This window comes from Sipha flava, unplaced genomic scaffold (assembly GCF_003268045.1).
Source record: "Sipha flava isolate LNK unplaced genomic scaffold, YSA_version1 119_pilon_pilon, whole genome shotgun sequence".
Taxonomy (NCBI): domain Eukaryota; kingdom Metazoa; phylum Arthropoda; class Insecta; order Hemiptera; family Aphididae; genus Sipha; species Sipha flava.
Window position 1 is genome coordinate 323,880 of NW_020271745.1, and position 25,162 is coordinate 349,041.

Here is a 25,162-nt window from a genome sequence, read left to right on the forward strand (position 1 = left end):
AGACTTATAATTTAGTGAATGGTTTGTTATTTTGAGTGCAGCCATTGTACAGAATTAATGAGTTCATTTTTATCGAAGCTGAAAACTACAAAAAAAGAGATATATTCGGCAGATAGAAGGCATAGATTTTGTTTCTTGGTATTTAGCTTTTGGTCGCAATGCTATCGGGTAAACATTTATTAAGATATGCACCGACACACTGGGTTTTAATAATGTGATCTAGGTGATTTGCATACGCGATCCTCGGTTCTTACCTCGTCTTCGGTTATCTCCGGCCGGTCGGTGGTGGCAGCTATGGAATAGTCGCTCGTCGTTTCGTCACCCCGACAAGTCGCGGCGACCAAGGCGGCCAGAAGGATCGCGCGCGACAGCGCCCGTACGGTCATCACGACAAAACCCCCGGTGTAGCTTCACGACCGTTGCACAGACATCCGACGGTCGTTTTCGGTTTCCGGTCACTGGAAAAAAAGAAATCATTTATTAACGTTACTGTTCGTATTACGTTCGTTTCGTTCATTTTTGGCATATGACGACGTTGCTGATGGCGTTCCCGTTTCGAACAATTTTTATTTATATCGGTGTACAGTCAGAAACGTCTGAATTGCGACAGCTAATAATGTTTATAACACACCTACTGAATACGATAATGTATTTCCTTCAAAACATTTCTGGTTCCAGCATTTACCGTTTACTGATTTTATGACGCGCTATGTAATTATGATCTACGAAATAAATCTTAGTCGATATGCGCGAGAAAATCGGCGAGAGCTTAATGACACAAGTCCGTTGCGATGAGTATATTATCCATTAGCGTTTGATGGCTGTCGCTATAAACTTTTTAAACTACTTTTTGTATTTTTTTTTTTTTTTTTTTTTTTTAGTGAAACTCAAACGTTGTATTTAAACAAAATATTACGTCCATGTAAGTATTTCTACAAATAATAGTAGTTTTTTTTTTCATTTCCAAATGTTTAAACTTTCACATTTTCAGTTACTTTGATGACAAATGTTAAATAATTAAGAGAGAACGTTTACATTTTCGCGATAATGCGATGTTCGAAAAACAGTGGTTTGCGAGTAGGTTTATATTTGACAGAACAACTATTCTTTGGTGTGTTGGTAAGCACTAGATTTTTTAGTGTGCAAAAATAATAGTACGCGTCATACGACTCTAAACTATTCAAACATTTGTTCGTAAAATTAATACCTATGTAAAAAGTTATAAAAATATGACCAATGTATACACATTAAAAAGTCTTGGAGTATACTGTATTTGGACTGATCACTCAGGAGAAAACAAAAATATATTTTAAATATTTATTTCAGAACTATTAACAAAGCGCACGATTTTTAAAAGCCAACTATACTCAAACCTACCTATGATATCAGACATCGAGTTTAAAGTCTAATTTCATATAATTAAATTCGAATGATAAATACATTTGATTCGTGTTGTGTAAAAATATTACACGCGAGTCGAGAACAAAAAGGTCGAACCGCCACTGCCATAATGTGTTTTGCAATCTAGAACTTAGAAAGCCAATACGGTCAATACGATCGCATGCATAGGCATACAGTTATATAGGTTTAAATAATATGAAGAGCTCAATGAATTAGTAACACAGTAATAATTATCCAATAACATTGGTAAGTAAAATCGTCTCGCAGCGGTTCTCGCTTAAGCGTGCGCAATTCATTCATACGTCGTGTAACAATAGGACGTACACTGATCGTAGAATAATTGAGTCCAACAATTCGATGTTGCTTTTCATATCTTTTCATACATTATAGATAAAAAAAAAAAAAAAAAAATTAATAATTACATTTATTGATCGCACCAGTGGTCAATAATTGTTCTACTTGTTTCGTTTAACGCCTTTGGACGCCTAATTAATCAATTCTTCACGCGCCTACAATACATCTCATTATTTTAGCGAAGGTCTTTGCGTGTTCCTCCTCCGAGCGTTTTGATTGTGTTTGATGATTTCGAAACAAACTCGTCGATTCGAACGAACAATAACTGCTATCGCAAAAGTATTGTTATCAACCACTCGTTTGGAGCAAGTGCTGTCCTGGTAAATGCTATATTTATATCTTACGGATATTATGTTCCAGTGACGAGACACTTTTAATTATAAATCTAAAACTAAAGCTACGGCGAACTTATTAAACGATGCTTATAAGAATAATATACGTATATATAAGTACTCGTAATATTACAGATATTCAACAGACTCGGATTTATCATCTGTAGCGCGTAGAATTTCAATTCCGAAAAATAGTCGTGAATTTGCTTAAGCGCACCTGCGTGTGGGCGGTACCGGTGTGTTGTCATGGCGTGTACAGTTCGTAATGATTTATGTACCCGTGATATTATTTTTTGTTTTCGACTCCTGACCAGACGCGCAGAGCCCACGATGCGTATTCGTGTCATGAGCCTTTTATTTATTTTTCGTTTAAGGTTCGCTGCTCATCTTAATCGTGGATCTGCATAGAACTACGGCTAACAAGAATAATAATAACTCGATCGGAGCTTAGAGTCGTTTACTGTAACGCACATAGTCCATAATAATGGTATCACAGTTCGTGTTACATCTCGAGACTAAAGATCTTCACTCCGTAACTGTATATACGGTACTCGTGTCTTTTTTTTTTCTCTCGCCGATCCTTTTCTCGAGATTACCACTGCGCATTTTTCCTCGCATCATTATGTCTGTATCGTTTCGCAATTTATCGGCTCGAGTAAACCATAGTCTGGTTATTAACAAATAATCGGAAAAATGTTTTTTTTCGCCGACGAACAGGTGGTGGTTACCACTCCAGTATTTTTTAAATATGCGCGCGTGCACAACACTCGCAGACACAGTAATAACGAAGCGATCGCCGAACAAAACACGTGAACACCATCGAGAGCGAAGTGCTTCGAATCGAAAAAATGCCGCGTTTACACGTTGTTACATACTTCAATTGTTTATTGTCGTTGGTAAATTTTTAAGAACGATTTTTCGCCTCCGTCCTACTTCCCACACGCGTGTTTTCAGTGGAAATCGTTAAGAAAAAAAATCGGAACTCAATTAAAAAAATAAAAATAAAAAAAACCAAGCATTTACTTCCACAATAACGTAATATTAGTCGATATTTACATCTGTTTTGTCAAAGATTTTTTTTTATGACGGCTTAAGACGGTTTATTTTTTTCAATTCTATGTGTCAAAAAATTTAGGCCAGGCGTTTGTCACTGTACGTACAATATATCATTGTACGTTGGCAGAAGTCACCGACCGTAGCGAAATCTCTGTAATCGTCGGATTATAGTCATCGGAATCGTTCGCGTAGGTACCGCCTACATATTGTCGTGTCCACGAATTCTGTTAGGTTCGAAGAATTTATTGAAAAAAAAAAAAAAAAAGTAGAAGAAAAAGAACCATTGCAAATAAGACGATCGAATGGCATCGATTGGATTTCCGCGTTCGAGACAGGGATCGCACATAAACGTATGATGTTGTGTTTCAGCACGGCTGAATCTTACGAACATTCATTCATTGCTATAACCGGGGGCAGATTCGTGGTGAGATAACTGTGGGTCGGAGACTTGACATTGGATTGTAAACTTGTACCGTGTAACAAAAAAAAAAAAAAAAATTTAAAAAAATTACAATACGATCACATAATGAGTGTGTTTAAGTTAATTCGTAACTATAGTTGAAAACATTTATTTTAAGTCGTGGAGGATTTCGTCTCGCACCGGAGTCCGGTACAGAGACGTTTTACTGGTGGCGTCGATGGAAGAGTGACAACGGGGACGTTTGCTCCGGTCTTAATAGTAACCGCGACTAGTCCGTAAGGTTAGGTTAGGTCAACAAACATTAACCACGGGTCAGCCGACCCCCTTTCACTATAAACGTATTTTGTTCGACGGTGGAAAAATAATATTACGGTGTTTCTTTATTCTTATTCGGTTCGTACCGGCGGCCCGAGAACGAAACAGCGATGTTTCAAGAGGTGCGGGGGCGTAGCGATAACGGCGAACGAAAAGTTGCCGATGACGATGACCGGAACACGCGTTCATTTGCACGACCGTTAAGCTACGATTTCATAGGCGCGGCTGGTCAGTCCAAATCAAAGCTAAAAAAACCAAACTTAACCTAACCAAAGTGTCAGTCCTAACCTAACCTAGACGAGGCTGTAACAGCAACGATGTTTACACGTTATGCCTATACATAGATTGGTTTCCGAAGCGCGGCTGTGGCTCGCGACTGAATTTGAACCGCGACGAAACCAGTGGTATCGTGACAGTTGTCAAAAGTACGGTTTTTGTCGCAAAATTTATATGCAATCGTTACTATCATAGGCGTGCGCAGACTTTGTCCGCAGGAGGGGCCCCTTAAAAAAGTGAACCAATGATTCTTGTACTAAAGGCTACTAGTATAATTAAATATTTTAAATTTTATAAATTATTTATTTAATTCAATATGCAAATATAAAAATAAATACTATTTAAACTTACACAATTTATATCTAAGAAATCCTTATTTACATATTATTATACTATTTACAACTCCATCCTTTTGTCCACGGGAGGAAAGTTTTTGAATGTATCAATTACATCTTCAATTTTTATATTATATGCGAGTTCTGATTAGTCTGATTAATAACTAATAATTTTATCACATTTATTCACAGATATCAGTTCTATACTATAAGATTAAAACGGGCTTCACTTTATTCATGTAAAATTTAATAATGTTCGCTATCTTGTATAGTATAGATATACATTTATTAAAGAAAAAGCCAGTCCGCAGGGGGGGCCGCGGCCCACCCGGCCACCCCCGTGCGCACACCTATGGTTACTATATTAATCGTAATACTGTATAATATCAAAAGCATACTATTACGTCGAAAGTTTTTTTGAATAAAAATTAGAAAAAAATTTTTTTTTTTATCTTCTTCCTCCTTCTCTTCGAGCAAATGGTTTTGTTATTGTTCACAATGCACGCGATTTCGGACGTACCGAAATCGTATGGTTCAACAGACGTCGTTACTCTGCAAAATTTTAAGTACTACTACAAAACACGGAAAATGTGTTTGGAGCCGATGCGATTTTTATGTCAACGAAACTAGTCATAGTTCAAACTATCCGCGCCTAGGAAACCGTACCTTTAGACACCGGTCGAATGCCTTGGGGCACTTCGGCGGCAACATTGAAACACATGCAAACAGGACCGTTGGCTACGTGCGCATCGTCGCCGTCACGATCGTACGCGCAGCGATTCGCTCCCGTCCTGTGTGTGATATACGCCGATCGAATCGTACGTATAGACACAAAAATATAATTTTTTATAAAAGTAACGATTCAAATAACGCATATGTATCCGTAGTAGTTGAGTCGCACGACCACCACGGAAGAACCCCTTTATTGGTCCGTTATTTCTCTTCTATACATTTAGCTATAATAATAATAATAATAATTAAAGAAAATATGTTGTTTTATGATTAAACATTTTTATGTTAGTTTATTTCCTATTGCGGTATAAATATGACCGGGATTAGAATTTCCTAATACTATACCGAACGGATTTTTCCGCACGCGCATCGTGTTCGCGACACCGGGTTGGACGATTAATGTGCCCCGTACAGTGCCGGATTAAACATTTGTGTGCCACAAGACAATTCAAATTTTGGGCTCTACAAAATCATTTTTTACATGCATCTATAACATGACTATCCAATAAACAGCTTTAATAATAACCAACTATTATTAATAAATAAAATCGTGTTTATTAAATATTTTTATTTGCGAGAAAAATTAAGTAATCACTGTATTATTTTTATTTTTTTCAAAATAATTTTATTATTATTACTGTGTATAATACCTACAATTTGATAAATATTATATTTCGTAATGACTATTGTCTCGTAAACTCCTAAATAAAATACAGGTATTATTAAAAAAAAAAAAAAATATAGTTTCCTTTTCCGGAGGGCCCCTTATATGAGTGAGGCCCTAAGGCGGGCGTCTACTCCGCCTAATAGATAATCCGGCACCGCTTCCGTACGTCGAGCGTGTTCCACGCGCAGTGCCGTGAAAACCGGGTGGGCAGTGTGAGTTGCACGCAGGCCCCGGACCGCAAGAGGTCCAACCACTGGGTTACGTTAAAACCATTGTAAATATCGCAGCGCAAATAAGAAATCGTCATGAAAACAATGTGTGCCCGCGAATATATTGTTTTTATCGTTCAACTGATTTCATACGAAACGTTTTTAACGGTTGTGAGTTCTGTAAACCAATAGTTTCCGGGGCCGAAAACATAACTCGAGTGTTACATACAACAGTACGGGTAGAGGAGAACTACGTTGAAATTGTTCAACTGCGTTGAATCGTTTAACACTCTTTGGTATAAATAATATTTTAGAGTAAATTTCGATAATGAACTATCGTGCTCGTTCAGGTGATCAGTGCCGTGTTCCGTTCAAATTTTGGAATGTAAAAAAACACTTTCCCCTTCTAAGGGTTAAACTTTTTCAATCGCTATTGAAAAATTTACAATGATAACGGGTCTCGATTGGTCCGGTTACGGCACTGTTTACGGAGGGCTTTTACCGCCGACTTTTCACGGTAAGCGTTCGCCTTAAAGGTATGAAACGGATTTATTCACGTCCACCGCATCCGCATCAATCGGAATGGCTACGTGATGGCCTTTTGCAACGGGATTTCGTAACATTCGCGTTTTCGCGTGCGACCTGATCCACGCGAAAGGTTTCTGCTCCGATACGTTTCGGCCGACGCGCGCACCAGCTGTCAACGTTCGTTCTCGCGGGAATCGTGTACGATTCGGTCTGCAGGACGCGGCGACAGGACGTGCCGAAAGGATTGGACTAACTCTTTGGTCGCGCTACTGCCACTGCAGATTATATTAACCGTCGATTGGTTAATGCACTTCGAAATGTTCGATTTCACGGTTTTCAAAGGAACCGTCCTCGCGTTCAACTTAAACGTCGAACGAGAGAGTTGAAATGTTATTGTTTGTTAAAAGATTAATAATTTGTCCGCGGTTCGGATAGAAGATTTTAAACCGATCCAACGGGATGTGACGGAATGTTCGGAAATGGAGGAAAATACAATTCTTATCAACGTTTCGCGCCTCCCTGACACCCCGTGACCTTCGAAATGTGTGAAACCCGTACGACCCTTCAATGAGACGATTCACAAACTTCGAGCCGCGAAAACGTAACAACAATAAAACAGACGAGATCCTTTGCGTCACGCATAACTCAGCGCGCGCGTGCGGTGCAGGTGCGATCCGCCGTGAATAAGCGTTACGCGGGCTATCGGAAATGGAAATAAAACGAAAAAAAAAATCACGTATAAAACAGCGACGTGTATTCTTCTTTGATTTTTTTTATCGGTTCGAAACAGCGTTGACACGGAAAACAACGACGTGTCCAATGGCGCGAACTTAAGTTGCCGATGCTCTACATACGCGCGCGAAAAACAAAATACCGAAATGGTAATCGCGTGTGTGTGTGGCACGTGTAAGCATCATAAATAGATGCCCAATAACCGTAATGCCATAACTAGACCCCAAATATTGGGGTCTATAACCCATAACTAGAGCCCAAATATTGGGGTTGCTGAAATTGATGAAAATAAAATAAAACGGTATTTAACTGTAATTAATATGGATTATATATACATGGAAAAAAATAGGAGTGCTACATTTGAATTCAGGGGTGCTAAAAACCCTATTGCGCCCCTTAATTGCACCTATGGTGAGTACAGTATTCCTGTACGCGCCTACAAAAAATCGGTCGCCGCGCTCGCATAATAATTACAATAATACGAGCGTATTGGTGTACACTCGACGTTATGTCCGAAAACTGACCGTCGAGTGTCGATCCGAACCGCCCATAGAATTCTCCTCGCCCCGCTCCCCTAGATTTTTGTAGATAAACGAAAAGTTAGAAGAAACAAATTTCAACGGTCCGAAATGATTATTTAAAAACGACGCGCTTACACAGTCCGAGGAGAGAGAGTATTTGAACCGTTACAATGAGATGTTCTCCGGTAGACACTCTATTATTCTCGCCGTCGCTCCCGAGTACGTTTACCGAGTGTTTACTGTTTTCGGTCGAACGACTGCGCGGACAATTATTCAATTTCCAATGGAAAAACATTTACCGTTGAGCTCAGTTTTTAATTGTCCAACACTGCAGCACGTGGGGCACCGAACAGCGGCAACAATGACGATGCAGATCAACACGTTTTTTAAATGTTTCGCATTCGGTTATAGTACGACGATTATAAATGCCACTACAACTACCGATTTTCGACGGATTAAAATCGGTCGATTGCGATTCGTCCGAGTGTACTATAACACAATGCGCGGTTGTAACAATCGTTATTGGGCCGATTCCAAGGTGGACGTTTTTACTCTCTACCGAACTGTGTTCGCCGCATGTGTTTTCGATTCACGTTTTACAATAATTTATTAATATTATTCTGCTGTTTAAATGATTGCACATTTGAATAATGTAATTTCTTGCGTATTTGGAGCACTATACGGGTTGCACGTGAATACCGCGTACCGTTACGATCTCCGAACAAAAGCGCTAAGCCGAGTATTCGTCGGCGTTGACGGCTGGACATATATTGTACACATTATGGGTCCTTTAATTATTCACAATGCGCTACAACATCACGATGGACACCGGATTCCAAACAGTCTGGACACGGTTAATGAAGCCTGAATAAAATATAAACTGAAAATAAACGTTTCAACGCATTGCGCGTTCCGTTGACACGACCAGTTCGTACGTTTCAATCAAAAAGTAGTCCGCGAAATCATAATTCGAATTACTTTTGTGTTTATCGATTCTTAATTCATGTTCTAATTAAATCATGACTGGCACTAGCGGTCATCACTTTCCCATGTTGGAAGAAAAAAAAAAAAATCTTCAAAAAACGAATTATAACCTATACTGTTATTTTGTTGCACTATACGATACCCGATTTGTGCGGATTCAATGTTAAAAAGTAAAAACGCAGAAGATTTAATAATTGAAATAATCGTGGGATTAAAAAAAGATAAAAAAAATAGATAGATTAAATAACCGCTATTGTTATGCATTTTTTTTTTTTTTTATGTAAAATTTATTAGTGTTAGAAAAATAATTACAGCCGTAATTAAATAAGATCTACATTTTTTTTTAAAAATAAATTAAACGGTTTAAACGAAATAAACGTAATCAAAACGTATAGAAATATTAGCTACGGCTAGCAATTACAGTATAAGACTATGCAATTAAGTTAAAAATGATTGAATCGGTAGCCTCAACCGACCGAGGCTTTATAATAATACCACTCATGGTATCGAACGATAGCGTTCGTAGTGTTAAAATTTATTTTTATTCCAAATAAATTAATATATTTATACGGATGTACTGCAGATGGCCAATGCTGAACCCTTGTTCGCTTCTAAAACCATAATTATCAAAGCGTTACAGTACAGTGTACTCCGCCGCGGCGATTGTAACACTGCTCCGTTTTCTTTGTTTACATTTTTAGTCCGACGAATTACACCTGCTGGACCACATTACGAATACTTTCTCCGAAAATTAAAATCCCGGAACAGTGACCGCGGATGTTTATTTATCTGTAGATCGTTATTATGCATTTTGTGCTTAATATGTTTCCCCGCGTGATCAGGTTTTTCAATGTAAATCACTCGGCGAGATTTTAGAGCCCTGGCGTGTTCAATTACCTACGTATTTAGTTTGTAATGTCCACACGTTCATTCCCATTACAACGATTCGTTTACGTTTCGTGTGCACCGAAAAACACCATAAACGAATTCATACCACGGGTACGTGGGTTTTTCTAGTAAAATCGATTGCTATAAAAATAGCACCGGCGAACATCGGTGCACATATCGTTCGCGAATGATGTCATTTCGGGATGGAAAAATGAGAAATTTTTTTTTTTTTAATTGTTGTCATCGATTTTACACGTGAGCCGCCGCGTGTTTACGGGATATTCGACGACCGAAACAGGTCACGATTGAACGCAGCCCGATCACCGTGTGTTCACGGTTTACAGTATTCGCGGCACAGTTCACGACTTGTTGTTCGAATTATTTCGAACACCGTAACACGCGCAGCGGAGCAACTCCGGAAAACGAACTCGGTTAGAATCGCGATATCGTTGACGCGCCAACCTATAACGCAGTGACGGCTTTAGGGGGACATGCCCCCCCCCCCCAGAAATTGAAAAAAGAAAAAAACAGGCGAATTCAATTTAATATACTCTTTTATCGTTAAGGTTTATGATATAATATTATATCAGTGTACGAGACATCGTTTAATTGTAAATTCTCGTTAGTCGTTACCTTGTATGTATTATATTTTATTGACTTGTGTACTATTTTGCATAATATTTCATACTAATGTGGTTAACTTGTGGCACTGATTTTGAAGCATTTGAATAAATGTATCAAAAAATATCAATAAAAAAAATGTGTGTGACTGACGTTCTTGTTGTCGGTGACTGCTTATCGGTGTACGTTTATCGTGTACATGCATTATCATTAAGGTTGTTAATAAAATTGGTATGGTTTAAAGTTTAGTAATAGTCTTAGTCACACGCGTTCAGTGTTGGTTCGTCCGTCTTTACAATTTGTATTGCACGTACGAATAAATAATGAATGAAATTTAAAATAAATCAAATTTTATAGTAAAATTTATATTTTTTATGTATCTTATACTTTAACGTGTATCAAACTAAAATTGTATAGAATAACTAGATATTATATGCAATAACTAATTAAAGTATAATTTTTTTTTTGTGTGTGTGTTAGAGGCCTCTAGGACCATTCCAGCATACATTCAGCCTTCCACCCATTTCGGTCAGCTGCTCGCACCTTCCAATTATTTCCTTTTCCTAGCTCTTCCACATCATTTTCACTACATCTTTCCATCTCATTCGATTGAAGTATAATTGTCATGTATGATTTCATACTTTAACTAACATTCTTAGGTAATTCACTACCTATTTATTTCATAAAATAACGGAATTCTATACTTTAACTGTAACATACACACACGGGCGGACTGGATATCGAGGAGCCCGGTGGGGGGGGGAATTAATCAACTGGACCTATCTTATTAATATAAGTTGTTAGTAAATAATAAGTAATTAGTAAATATATAGGTTTGGCTAGTAAATATTTTTGGTTAACAGCGCTCAGTTCATCTTAATTCAGATGTCTTCGTGATAAATGAACGGTGTTCGAACTATGGTATTTCAACATAACATTTTGCATAAGAGCATACATGGTTTTTAATTTTTTTTTTTTTTCAAATTGTAATGACCAGGGAACGGATTTATACGCGCGAAAAATCCTCAAAACATGATCTTAAAAATTCTGTGATACGCTATAAAAAATATAAACATGCGTTTAATTTTAAATATGCACTTGTGATTAAATCGAAAATATTTCATTTTAAATCATGTAAAAATTTCTCGAATGTCGCGGTACAAAAGTGAACCATTGGTTTTAAAAATATCTTTACGCTTGTTTACGTATATCTGTAAACGAGTCCTAATCCGTGTTTTAATCTTAGACGTTTTAAAGTTACGAATAATAATTAAAAAAAAAAAAATCACTTGACACAAGTACTGGGACGGTTTTACACGTAAAAATAATACGAACGAACATTGATCGGTTCCCGTAATTCCGTCAAGTGTTCATTTCCATCGTTTGGATTTATCTATATATATATATATATATATAACGAGTGTTAACGAGTGTGCAATTTTATTTTTGGTTTTAACGACCGCTCTTAATTTTATCGACATCGTGTGGCTGCGAATGTGAAAATGCGAGGGGCAAAACAAATGCACGCGCATAAAACTACAATCACGCACGAAACACGCGAAATATGCAAAACGAAATCGATGCAATCAAATCAATTAATCTCATGAAATTTTTTTTAATCTTAATCTAAACCGAGGACGGTTATCGCCAGATTTCAACAAAAAAAAAAAAAAAAAAAAGAAAAAGAAAAGAACCCTCCGTCCAACACTTGCATGTTTTCCCTTGTCATGACGCTATTTAGGGCTCGGTAACCGATCGCCCCTAACTAGGTTAGGTTAGCCTCCCCGACCAGTCCGCCCCTGTACGTATGTACATGTATGCAGCAGTATGACGTGCGTCGCCATGAGTTACAACGGTTGTCGTGCCGTGTACGCGTTCGCGTGCGCACGGAAAACGAATGCATAATCAAACGCACGCACTCGACCCGTTACGGGGAACACGTTCCTGTACGCGGCGAAAACAATTCGTATGTCCGACGACTGTGCGAAAATCGGAGGATCCGGATGCCGCGCGCGCCGACTGGAGGTACGCGGGCAGCACGTCTGTATTACGTTCGATTTAATTCTACGTTGCACAGGCTAAACCCGGGGTGGAAAATGGAAACGGTGAATATCGGACGACGTTGAAACCGAGTACCGTTGCACGTGTGCAAGACCGGTCGGGTTATCGTTTTACGCATCCGCAACTGCGGATAAGGGTGGTTTCGGCCGTGATTTGCGGTGTGCCGATGGCCTGGACCAGGGGCGGACACTAACCGTGAATCCGGGAGCCGCAAATCTATAACGCTAATTCGAAACAAGTCATAATGTTAAGAGGTGTTTATAAAATGAAGATGTTTTACTACGGATATATATATATATATATATATATATGTTTATAACTGTTATTGACATTATTATTAACGTTGTTAGAAGAATTATTTGTAAGAAGTGCTTTTTCGAGTGTTCGTTTTTTTTCTGTTAGGTTTCCGGTGAAAACGACGTCTAACGGTTCTTGTAATGGAATTACGTTTATTCGTTTTAATTTAAACTTGGTTTCCTGAACTGCATAAAATCGATCTAAGAGCCTCGTCGTGGCCATCCCTGGCCTAGACGATGCGTTCGGAAGCTTACCTCTGCGAGAAGCTCGGCCGCGTTTACCGGTTCGCCGACAAAGCTAGGTTAGCTGGCTAGAACTCTTCCGACAGCGGTACTGCTGAGTCGCAAGTGGAGCAAGACGGGGGAACAATCACGATGTTGATGATCAATATTAAGACAAACGTATACAGAGTGTGAACACGTATTTGTGCGTTACGATCCGTTCTGAACGGTACACAACTCTTTACGCGCACGCGGAAAGCATTGCCGTGTGACGGTTTACGTTCGCGGACACACTCGATCGCGCCCAAACGTGTGTAAAACGCGTTGAATTATTATTATCGTACAACGAGTATTAACGCGGTTTATATCGCGGACGACGCGCGCTGGTTGATTCGAAGCGATCCTTTCGTTCCGATCCATTTTACATAAATAATTTAATAAACCAATAGTCTACGTAAATAAACAAATGCTTATCCCGGGGTTTGATTTTATTTGTTATGTACGACTGGTTTCGAATTCAGAATTCATCGTCGGCACGCGCGTAATCGTTAAAATCCCGACTGTACACGAAAAAAATATTCGTTCCTCCCTTTATTCTTCCATGTCCAGTCGCGATTTTATCGAATTTCCGTACATAACTGACGATGAAATTTCAATTCAACTTTACAAGTACACTCCGATTTTACTACATTATACTAATTTACGAGTGTTAACCGTTTAATAATTTTTAATTTGCATCAAATTATTTACTTTATACGTTAATGTATGATCCCGTTTTCAGTCGCATATCCGAACGGTTTAATGGGCGTTGTCGTAACTTCATTGTATGTAAACGAAGAACACGACGTCGACGCATTCGTGGCGGTTAACCAGCACAGCCTTAGGTCGGCCGCATATCAAAGAAGCAAATCTGTGTTAGGCAATGTTAGTCTAACACTGTCTTATTGATAAAAGAACGTAGGAAATTACATTGCATACGTACACTGATAAGGCAAAGGAAAAATAAAACGTATTTTTGCTTTAAACACAATCAGTCATGACTGTCACTAGTGTCCACGTTTTTCGTCTGTCACAACTGAATTGGAAACAAGGTTTGAGTCTATTTTCCTTATTAAGTATTTAATTTTTAACAATATTTCTTTATTCTAAAACATAATGTCTTGTGACGGAGAAATCATAGTTCAGTAGAAATGAGACCACACATATGGTTTTATGGTTTTAATGTCGAGGAATAAAATTGTTCAAGACAAGTTGTGGGAAGGAATCAGCAAAGAAATGCATTACGATGGAATTTAAATACTAAAACCGCTAGCGTATGGTTTTGAAATTTACTTTCGTCGGAAAGCAGTTCGCACGATTAAGATAAAATTACATTAATAGAATTGTATTTTTATTCAACGGATGAATTAATAATTTATTCTTATTACATTTTAAAATATTTTATTTTAATTTTCTTCTACGTCGAATAACGTCTCAAAACTGATTTTTGTTTTGTTCAGGCAGTATGGCGCCTCACGAAAACCAATTGTTTTCGATTCGTTTCTTGCGAAAACGACTAAGGATGACTAACGCGGTCTTGCTCTTTCCGTGAGCGGTCGTCCCTAAGATTTTTGTTTTCCGCCTGCACACGATTTTTGTTTGCGGTAGTAATAATGATATCATCATCGGCGAGATAAAACAGCACCCACGTCCGGAGACGTGTTTCGAAATCTTGTCTCCGGACGTAACGTAACTGATCGGCGATAGTGAACACTTAAATACCAAACACGGGTAACAACCCGGTACGAGGTGCACACCAGCTAAACGTTTCACATGACGTTCTTGGGTACGCAATCTCGCGTGCGACTGTAACGGTCCGCGGGCGCAATCGATGTGGCCGTCATTTATATACGTCTGAATAATAACAATAATAATAAAAAATAATAATAATTTTACATGGTTACCGCGAGCGCACCGATACAGACCATACCGAACGTAATACTAGCAATGTTCTAATTAAGGAAACGCGTGCCCGTAACGACAGTATATTCCGGTGTTTTCCTTATTTATTTTTTTTCTCTCCTCTTTTGTTTTGTTTACCGTACTGTTTTTCCTCCGATGACCTGCTCGAACTTCTCTAACTCGTTCGAACCAGTTACGCGTCGGAAAGAACGTGTATACGTTATGTAAACATAAAAAAAAAAACCGAAAAAACTGTATACACATAGATAAACGTACACGGAATAATACGCCGTGATGATTGGGGGGGGGGGGGGGAGAGGGGAGGGGACCGAAATTAAAAAAACAAACAAACCGTACACGTGCAATATGCGCGCAGTAAAAACCACCGGCAGGAATCGATGGGCCGTAACGATAACATCGCGTCGCCCGAGTGATACCGTCAGCACACGTCGATCAATCCGTTAGCAGATTTTTTTTTCGCCCTTCGTTTCAATTCATTATTTGTTGCGCATGTGGTTCTTGTGCGATGCGACGTCGTCTCGCGTGACACGCAGTGTACCATCAACACCGTCATTATCGCTAGGTAATTATTCACCAGACGACACGATCGGCTGCGGATTCGATCTCCCATCGTGGCCGATCTCTTTCCAACCGATCGCGTTTGATCGGTTTGACGGTTTTGTTTTTTCATTTTTTCCTTCGGTTCCGTTTGTCCTCACCGATCGCGCACCGCACACCGTTAATTAGTGTTTATGCGCGTGCGATTGCCCATTACACGGCACTAGAACGTCAGCTGAAGCCGCGGATGAACGAACCGTCGAAGTTGACGTGTTATTCTTTTTGCGGACGACCCTTCTCGCCCGTCCTCTCGTCGTGTTTTTGAATTAATTTTTTTCTACTACGGTTAAGATGCGCTCGTAGGGTTCGAACAGGATTTGACCGCGATAAGTTCGTATTGATCTCACGTTTCCGATTTCATCGACGCATCGCGTACGTATTTGCGAGCGTTCTTCTCTATTTTCTCATGGTTTGCTTTCGATTTCAATTTCGTGTCTAACACCGAGAGAAACGTGTAAACCGAGGCGTCCGAAAAGAGTAAATACCGCCCGGCTACTTTTTCTGGGGCGGCGAGTTAATCGACGGTTAATTGTTTAATACTCCGTTGTGTTCACAATCTCGTCCGCTGCCCAAATCGATGATTAGATTGGATTTTTTCTACATCGAACGACTACAGGAAAATCAATGTATACACATATTTTTTAATTAAACTCATTTGTCAAGAAAAGAAGAACGTAAAACAAACACTGCGACGAATAAACTTTTTTCACGTTTTCGATTAGATAGCGTTGCACATCGTCACCGATTGATATATTAACATCATAATCAATAACTATGATCACACGATCCGAAAAAAAATCTATACGACGCATTGATGGAAAACGGAAAGTGTCACGAGGCGATTAGAGTGGTATTCGCCAGTGTAAAATGTATGACGTCAGTCAATGGATTTTCTATATTTTTATCGCCCTGAAACCTGCGTACGAGTGTCGATCAATTAAACCTTACGCTACGATATCGTTTCCATATAAAACGTGACCGTTTTCTCCACCTCCTCCACTTGAATAGTATGCCATCGCGTGGTGAAATAATGTATACCATTACAATCGCGTACCATCCGAATGACCGGACGACGATGCGATCGAACCCGACGGTTGGCAAAACGAATTTACTCGTGAAAATGTCGCGCGTACTAATGCAACGGAAAGTACCCGACCGCCGTGGCCCCGTGAACACACGGCGAGAGAAGAGTTGGAAAATAATAGGAATCAAGTATCACGTCACATGCAAAACCCGTTGAACGGTACTTCGCCATTATCGCATCCGTCGGTCTTCGCCATTATCACATCCGTCGGTCGTCCGCAAGAGGATTTAAAGCGGAACGCGTACAAAACACTACACGCACCTGTACGGTACACGTGTACACGCACCGGCAACAATAATTACAGCCGTACGGGATAACGTCGTAATGTATTACGTGTGCCGGCCGATACGTATGTGTATGATGCGCCCGACCGTGTTATCGATGTCTTCTGGTATTATTTTGTTCTGTGGGAAATAATCGAAACGCGAAAAAGACCGTTTCTCCTGTTTATCGACGTGCGTGTACCGGGTTAGGAAGACAGAGAGAGAGAGAAAAACGCGCACGTGAAAATTACAGACGGACGACCGTAACAATACGGTTGTTGTTGAAATATAATAGTAAAACGAGTACGACAATCGTGTGTGAACGGCGACCCGGTTGACCCGGTGGCAATTATTTCTATACGTTTTCCGCCGCGGCCAACGATACAATACGTTGCGTGAACACGTTCGCGTCGGAGTCCTCTTGAAAAAAAAAAAAATTTGCTCAACCCATGGCTCTAATCGTGTTGATGTATTAAATGACTAAAAAACTAAAAACAACCAAATTTAAATACATAATTAATATGTAAATTAAAAAGATAATGACACAATTTTCAATTTTCGATTTTGATTTTAGAGACCCTATAGGGCTTGAGGCCCCGATGCATCGCACTCCCTACACCCTCGATAAATCCGGCACTGCGGTGCACTCGACGTATCACGCGTGGAAAACGGCAGACGGAAAGTACGGAACGGTAGCGGTTCGGGTTTTCGTATTTTTATTTGTTTACGACCCTTGCCGGCGGGGTTGGGAGACGGTTAAATAATATTGAGAGGGAGAGATGAAGAAATGAAAAAATGAAATAAAACCCGATTGATATGAGCTCGCGTTTTTATTTTACCTCCGTCGGAAAACGCAATCATTACTATCGTCGTTGTAACGTTGCAGTCGTCGTTTTGCGTTCACGATTACGATCACCGAGCGCGCGATTCGCCGTGACCGTCTCTTCCGCCGTGTGTGTACACATAATCGTACATGTGTACAAGACGTGGTGACATCATCGACCGTTTTGGCAGTGGCGTAGATACAATTGTTTTCTGGGGGGGGGGGAGTGTTTAAGAGTCAATTCATAATATTCTTAGCAGTGCTGGATTACCCGTTTGGCGGAGTGGGCGTCCGCCTTAGGGCCTCAATCATTTAAGAGGCGCCCTGTGAAAACGGAAAACTATATTTATTTTTTTTTATTTAATAATACCTGTATTTTATTTACGAATTTACGGGACAATAGTCATTATGAAATATAATATATATTAAGTTGTAGTTGTTATATGCAGTAATAATAATAAAATTATTTAGAAAAAAATAGAAATAATATAATAATTAATTAATTTTTCTTGCGAATAAAAAATATAATAAACATGATTTTATTTATTAATAATAATTGGTTATTATTAAAGCTATTTATTTCAATTATCGGATAGTAATGTTAAAGATGTATGTAAAAAATAATTTTGTAGGGTCCAAAATTGTAATTGCCTAGGTGCCCATAAATGTTTAATCCGGCTGTGATTCTTTAGTAAATACGAGATCCTTAATAATAATATTACATTTAAAATGATATTATTATTATGTCTCGTATTTAATGAAAATTATTTTGTTTCTCAATTTGTAATATATACCTAACTATAGTAAAATGAAAATATAATTTTATTATAATATGTAAATATTAATAATAATTAAAAATATCATTAAAAAAAAATCCATTGGGGTGTAAGCCCCTTACCTCCCCCCATAACTACGCCACTGGTTTTGGGGTCGCCGGCGGTTCGTTAGACCGGTTCGCGGAAATCAGTCCACCGGTCGAAACTTGAACCGAAGTCAGTTAGATGTCTATAATTGGCCCCGTGGATCCGGGTTTAACGCTCAACCTCCCCCGCAAAAAAGAAAAAACTTCTCTTCGGGTAAAAATCAAAAAAAGTAAATTCGCTTCCACGCTAAACTTAGACGATTAAAAAAATAAAAATTGTCCACGCTCGTTGGGATCGAAAGGTTACACGTGAATTACGTAGGGTTTCTTTCTAACCTGCTTACCCGTTTCTCGTACCCCATGAGCCAAACGAAATATAAACATTTCTTCAAAAACGTTACACGACGGTTTAATATTAAACATAATATTTTTACGGAAAAATTGTTAAAAATCCATATCTAACAAAACATTAACCTTTGGTGACTTGGGTTGTACTTGGTTTCACGTTTTGCTTCTTTTTTTATTTTGATTTTCAATTGTGTACGTGTTTTACATTACGTACTCCGGAAAAACTCGGTTACGTTGCGATTCATAAGATGTGTACAAATGATAACGCGCCGCTGAAGGGTCTCGAAAATGTTATTCGACAGCTAATTTCGCTGTGAAGTATTTCAATTGGAAAAAAATAACAAAGTGAAACAACACGATGAGTTATTTCAATCTAGATATGAGTGTAGTCATTTTTTTCAGTATATAAAAAAAAGTAATATAATAATAATTTGCGCGATGACTTTCAATATTGTAATCGAAACCTACATATTTTGTAATTCGTAATTGATGGTCAGATATTACGTTTTGCTTTATCTATTTAAATTGAATATATCAAATGTAATTTTTTTTAATTTTATTTATTTATTTAATTATTTTATTTGAACTTTGTATTTTACACCCCGTTCGATATTTAAAACGTCGAAAAGAAAAACCAAGAAGACATAATGATTACCATTTTAAAGCGTTGAAATAGTATTATTGATAAATGATTTCAAATATTGACTGTTCATTTCAAAAAATAAAATGTTTTATAGCACATTCGATTAAAATTGAGTTTTTTTTTTTTATTTCGTTTTCGTTCGAATCAATACTTTTTCAAGCTATTAAAGTTTTTAACTCGCATAAATACAGCACTCGACATATCGCTAAAATGCCGAATAGGTCACCCACCCGAGTACCGGCTGTACTATTCGACTGACGAAATAAAGGATCGTTGTTCGGAATGAAAAAATCATTCTAAAAATAAAAAAAAAAAATGTGAAAAAAGAATAATAATAAATCGATCAAGTGATTTAATTAAATTACTATTATTGTGTGCATTTTTGTTTCTGCGACCGACAACCTACTTCGTAAAGAATTGCCGGGTAAAAACATTGTGTTTTTCGTTCAACCTACTTATTCCCCGAGTAGGCTCGTTGTGCTTGCAACAGGAATTCGACGTCAGTGGCATGTACGTTTTAAATACGTCCAATTTAATTTGTATGATTTTTGTACCTATTACGTGCGGATGATGGGCATAATGAAATAACGTTTTATTTATATTTATTTTTTTCACGCTAATAATGCGTTCGTTTTTCTGCAGTTCTACCGATTTATTACAAAGCAGTTGTTGTAACAATTTATATTTACCGTACGCGCGTGTGCATATATTTTTATACGCTATATAATATAAAATACGTATAATTTGTAGCTATCCATCACAGTCTGTGGAATATTTGGATGCCCGACTCGTTGTGAAAACAAACTCAACACTCTTAACACGAATGCAAATCGTCTATATATTTATAATACAGAACATTTACGAACGTATTTTACAACCGATTTCATTGCTTTCAACGGTATTATAAACTATACTGGACTCAACCGAACGTTTGATTAATACGGTGTACAATTCAAATACCCATTTAAAAATCGTTAGTGAGCTCAGGGACCATCCTCTTCAGTGTTTTTTTGTCTTATTTCTGATTTTACGACCGATGCGTGACGGTTAAAACGTTGTACCATTTTACACTAAGGGTCACCAATTAATATTTTCAGAGGGCCACATCGGGAGTTCTTAAAATGTCCTGAGCCATCGAAAATTCAAAGCAATTGTTTTAAACGTATTATAATACGTTCAGAAAATTGTTTGAAAAAATGATTCATGTGAAGTAACATAGTGACGTTCAATATTGAAAACGTTAAAAATAGCAACTGTCTGGTGGGCAAATGAAACAGACGGGCCAAGGCCCTCGAGGAGAATTCCGGCTAAACAAAACAATAAACAATACCGTACACGTTCAGGAAAAAACTTTTCGTTTTCGAATTCAATTATTTTTCTTTTCTAATCCATAATCAAATAAAAGCGAAACAAACACGAATATGAATCAACGCGGAGTAAGTAATAACGTGATACAACGGAAATTAAGCCAGCACCGGTCGACGAGTAATCGCTACATTCCGCAAACGGTCATCTCTTCAAACTTTAATATATGAGTAATGAGATACGTTTGGCAAAGAGTGTAACATCTGCTTCCGCCGGTAAAAACCAATGAATTTTACTAGCGTTTTTTTACCCTCGTCTGCGAATAAAATTTGTTCGTAGGCCATTTTTTGGTGACCGTTGGTTTACATGATTAAACAATTTACCTACAATCGTGTTTACTGCTACATCGTAGCCTCTTAGAATCCAATAACCACTTGATTGTATAAGTTATTTTAATTTAATTTAATTTAATTTCTATTATATGATACGTATTTGTAATGCCGCATAAAGATCGAAATATATATATATATATATATATATATATATACATATGTATTTATATTTTATTAGTATATCCTCACGGGGGAAATATTCCAGCAAAGACTTTCACAGATTTTATGCTCAATTTAACAACAGAAAGTCTTAAACTAACATTAAGCATAAAACGCATAATAACCGTTTAAACATATTGTCGTTTAGAAAAATCATAAAAATTCTTATTAACAGAAATATTCGTACTATATAAAGATATGAAGTGTAACCGTATAACATACGTATACATACCGTACGATATCGTCATATCGAATAAAATTACTCGAAATAATATACCTTGTCAGTTAGTTAGGTTAAGTTTAAATTTATTATTATTCTCGATTGTTAAAAAAAAGGAAATGTTGTTAAAAAAATATCCGCGTATAAAAAATAAAGAAATAAGAACGTATTTTACTAACCCAATAATTTTTGAATTACGTTTATTTTTTTTTTCATGTTTTCTTGAACTCTTATGGTAAGTAGTTTAATGCTGTACACACTGAATTTGCGAGAAGGGAGTTTCAACAATCCGTGTACATATGATCGTGTATAGAACATAAAAGTAAAACTATCATACTCGTACGCTACACGCAAACATCACATACATGTGTGTATATACACATCTTTATACATGTGTATGTATATAAACTGTTACGTTACACGTTTATGAGCTAAAAATGTAATCAAGCATTTTTTTCAAACACGAACTCGATAAGATTAAATACTCGAAAAACAGATTAGATTCTACTGAAGTGTATTATATATATATATATATATATTTTTTTTTTTTTGGTTTTGAATGGGAAAAATATTAAATAATACGCACTTTCTAAAGGACATAATAAAAAATTATGCACTATACAATTTTTCGTCTATTCTTCAACCGTATTATATTATACGCGTATGTGATACGAAAGAAAATGATTTATGTACGTGTATTTAATTCTCACATAGGTTCAAACACTGTTTTAATCTTAACGGCTCATTAAAATCGTACGGACCTTTCACTAGTCGCATTATGATTCAAATAAAACACTGTAGTTAAAAGTTTACGGATCCGTGCGAGTGTTAGACTCTGTAACGACGGACGTTCTACACTCCTCGGCACGAGTGTATAATAAACAATATCGTGGGTGTTCAATACGCGAAGAAGAATGTTTTTCGAGACAGTGTTTTTTTTTTTTTTAATAAACCAACGTAATATTATGTGTAAAATATTATAATCCATGTCTGCGAATGCATGTAAAACGTACCGATTGTTTGTCTTGCGTTAAAAGTTTTTTGATTCTCCGCTAGATTCGACAGCAAGTGATTATAATTGAAATATTAGACGCGGAGTACGCGAAACGAAGGCGTACCTTCGCGCGAACACGAATCAAACAAACGGATATGCACACGAATTTCACGTCGTGTCAAAGTACCGAAGAAGATTGTCGGACCAACGTATATAATCGATTGAGACATGCGTATCGCCTAGTCGGGCGTTGAGTTTCCGACCCTGCACGAGACGACGTGTCGAGGCACGTGCGAGTTAGACTTGAACGCCGGTCGACGGTACGACCGGAACGCAAAACAAACAAAATGGTTTTTTGTATACATACCGTGCGCGGAGTGCTGTATGGTTCGATGTGATGTTGTGCGCAGCGGTGGTCCAAACGTTTTCGACGCGATCGGCGGAGGACGACGGGTCGTACGGATCGTAAGGATCGGTGTCGGGGGAGAGAGAGATAGAGAAAATAGCGACCGGAGAAAAACCCGAGAAAGGTACCGTAACGTAAACGTAAAACGGGTAGAGATTGTAAAGCCGTTGGAATGACTGCCGGTCGGCGAAGCGCACGTCCGACTTGACGGAAATCGGTGTGAACGGCGGTCGGGCGTGGATCGCGATCGCGATGTATCGTCTCGGTACGAGTGAACTCCCGCGCGATTATTGTTCTCCGCGCGGTATCGTTGCCGACTGTGCCGACCGAGAGTCGCGCGGGCGACCACTACGACTACCGTCGCTCGGACCCCTCCACCCGCGCGACGCGCCGCCGGCGGTTTTCCGTGCGCCGCCGCGAGATTTCCGTTCTTACCGTTTTTTTTTCTTACCCCCCTTTTTTTTTTCCCCCCCCCCCCCCCCTCGATAAAAAAAAAATAAATATTAATCTACCGACCTGCGAGCGTACGCACTTTTTAATGTCTTCCCCCCACCCACACTCGTGCGCCGGTACGGCGCGTCCGCCGACGCGATGTCTCCGATGACAATATGTTATTGTGCCGATATACCATTACGATCATCATCATCATCATCATTATTATTATTATTATAATGCGTAAACGTTATTCAGGTCAAATATTATAATTTTTACGTACACGCGCACCACACACGTATGTATACGCATTGTATCGCGGGGGAGGGGGGGGGAATTAATCGAATATCGAATCCGTGTGCGCGGTGAAAAAAAAAATAATCGTGTCACACGATTTCAAACCGTCGTATTGCGGAATGTTTCTCACACATCGTCGTCGTCGTCATTATCGATATTTGTGTGCACGCGTGCGTTGAAATTCTTACGAGTGCACATATTATACTTTGCGTTTTGTTTATAGATTTTGCGTCACGGCTCTGGAAGTCGGTACGGGCACTCATTGCCGTTGTACCTACTGGGAATTTTTGTTTCAAAACCATTGTCGATTCAGTACCACGCACGTTGATCATAACATAATTTTATCGAGATCCATGTACGAAGTTCAGTAAAATTTATCCTATTTTTAGATAATCTAAAACGTATGAGTCTTGAACGTATTCATTAGTTTACAACGTTTACGCGTGACTGCGTATCGCTTAAAACACTACGAGTATAAATTCTTCCGATTTCTATGGTATTTGGTTTTGTTCTCGTCTGTTTTTTTTGAATACACTTTGTTTCGGCCTTTAGGATTTCGATTTCGCCCCGGGTGGGATTCTATCTTGCGGGCGCGCCTGTGCGGGCACCCAGTTGCTCGAAACCGAATGTAGAGCAGTGCGTTGTAAGCAGGGGCGGACTGGGGTAGGAAATCGGCCCGGGCGATCCTAGATAGAGGCCCAAAAATTCCACGAATATCATACATTACAGCATAAGTTTCTTTATGACAATGTTCAATCACCATCTTTTCATTTGATACACAAAGCTAAAAAACTTTAAAAAATTCTTTGTGTCCTCGATGGCCAACTGAATCATGCAATTATCGTAGTCGCTCCAAAAGAAAAACCGTAGCTACTATTAGCACCATTTGAATACCTTTTCCTTATTTCTAGCTAAATTAATGTATGAACAATATTATGGTTTTATTGTATGTGAACTCGTAGTCCAAAGGTATTGAAAGTCATACACAGCATACAGGTATCGAGTTCAACTGCTGAAATTTTATTTTGCACTTTTTTAATTATTTTCATGATGATTGATAACTGATACAACAGTTAGTAACATAGTGATTACCCTGTGACCTACTTGGGATGGTGTTGCATAGCAAGTCGAGGGATGTTTTCGATCAGCGGAGCGAAGCGACGGCGCCGAGGAGCGTAGCGATAAGTGCCGCTAGCATAGCATCACTGACGTGACAAATGCCCCTGACCCGCGCATTAACTATTCGGGTATCAAATATATACACGGACAGATTATTAGGTATAACGATTATTTATCATGATTTTTTTTTTTACTGTGATTAAAATGTTTAATTTGAACGATATGATATGATATTATACTATATTTTTTTTTTAAATAATCTATCATATTAATTTTATACTATTACTTGATTTTCTTCACTGGCG

At 38.3% G+C, this 25,162-nt stretch overlaps 1 protein-coding gene across 1 annotated transcript in view; it reads right to left on the bottom strand.

Moving 5' to 3' along the window:
- The window catches only part of LOC112693884, a 55,455-nt gene extending 32,112 nt beyond the window's left edge, over window positions 1-23,343 (bottom strand). Inside the window, exons 1-2 of the mRNA XM_025569139.1 lie at window positions 22,971-23,343; window positions 255-458 (exon numbers count right to left, since the gene is read on the bottom strand). Coding sequence (XP_025424924.1) covers window positions 255-386 — 132 coding nt within the window. The 5' untranslated portion in view covers window positions 387-458; window positions 22,971-23,343. The remainder of the gene's footprint in view (window positions 1-254; window positions 459-22,970) is intronic.
- Between the last annotated feature and the right edge of the window lie 1,819 nt (window positions 23,344-25,162).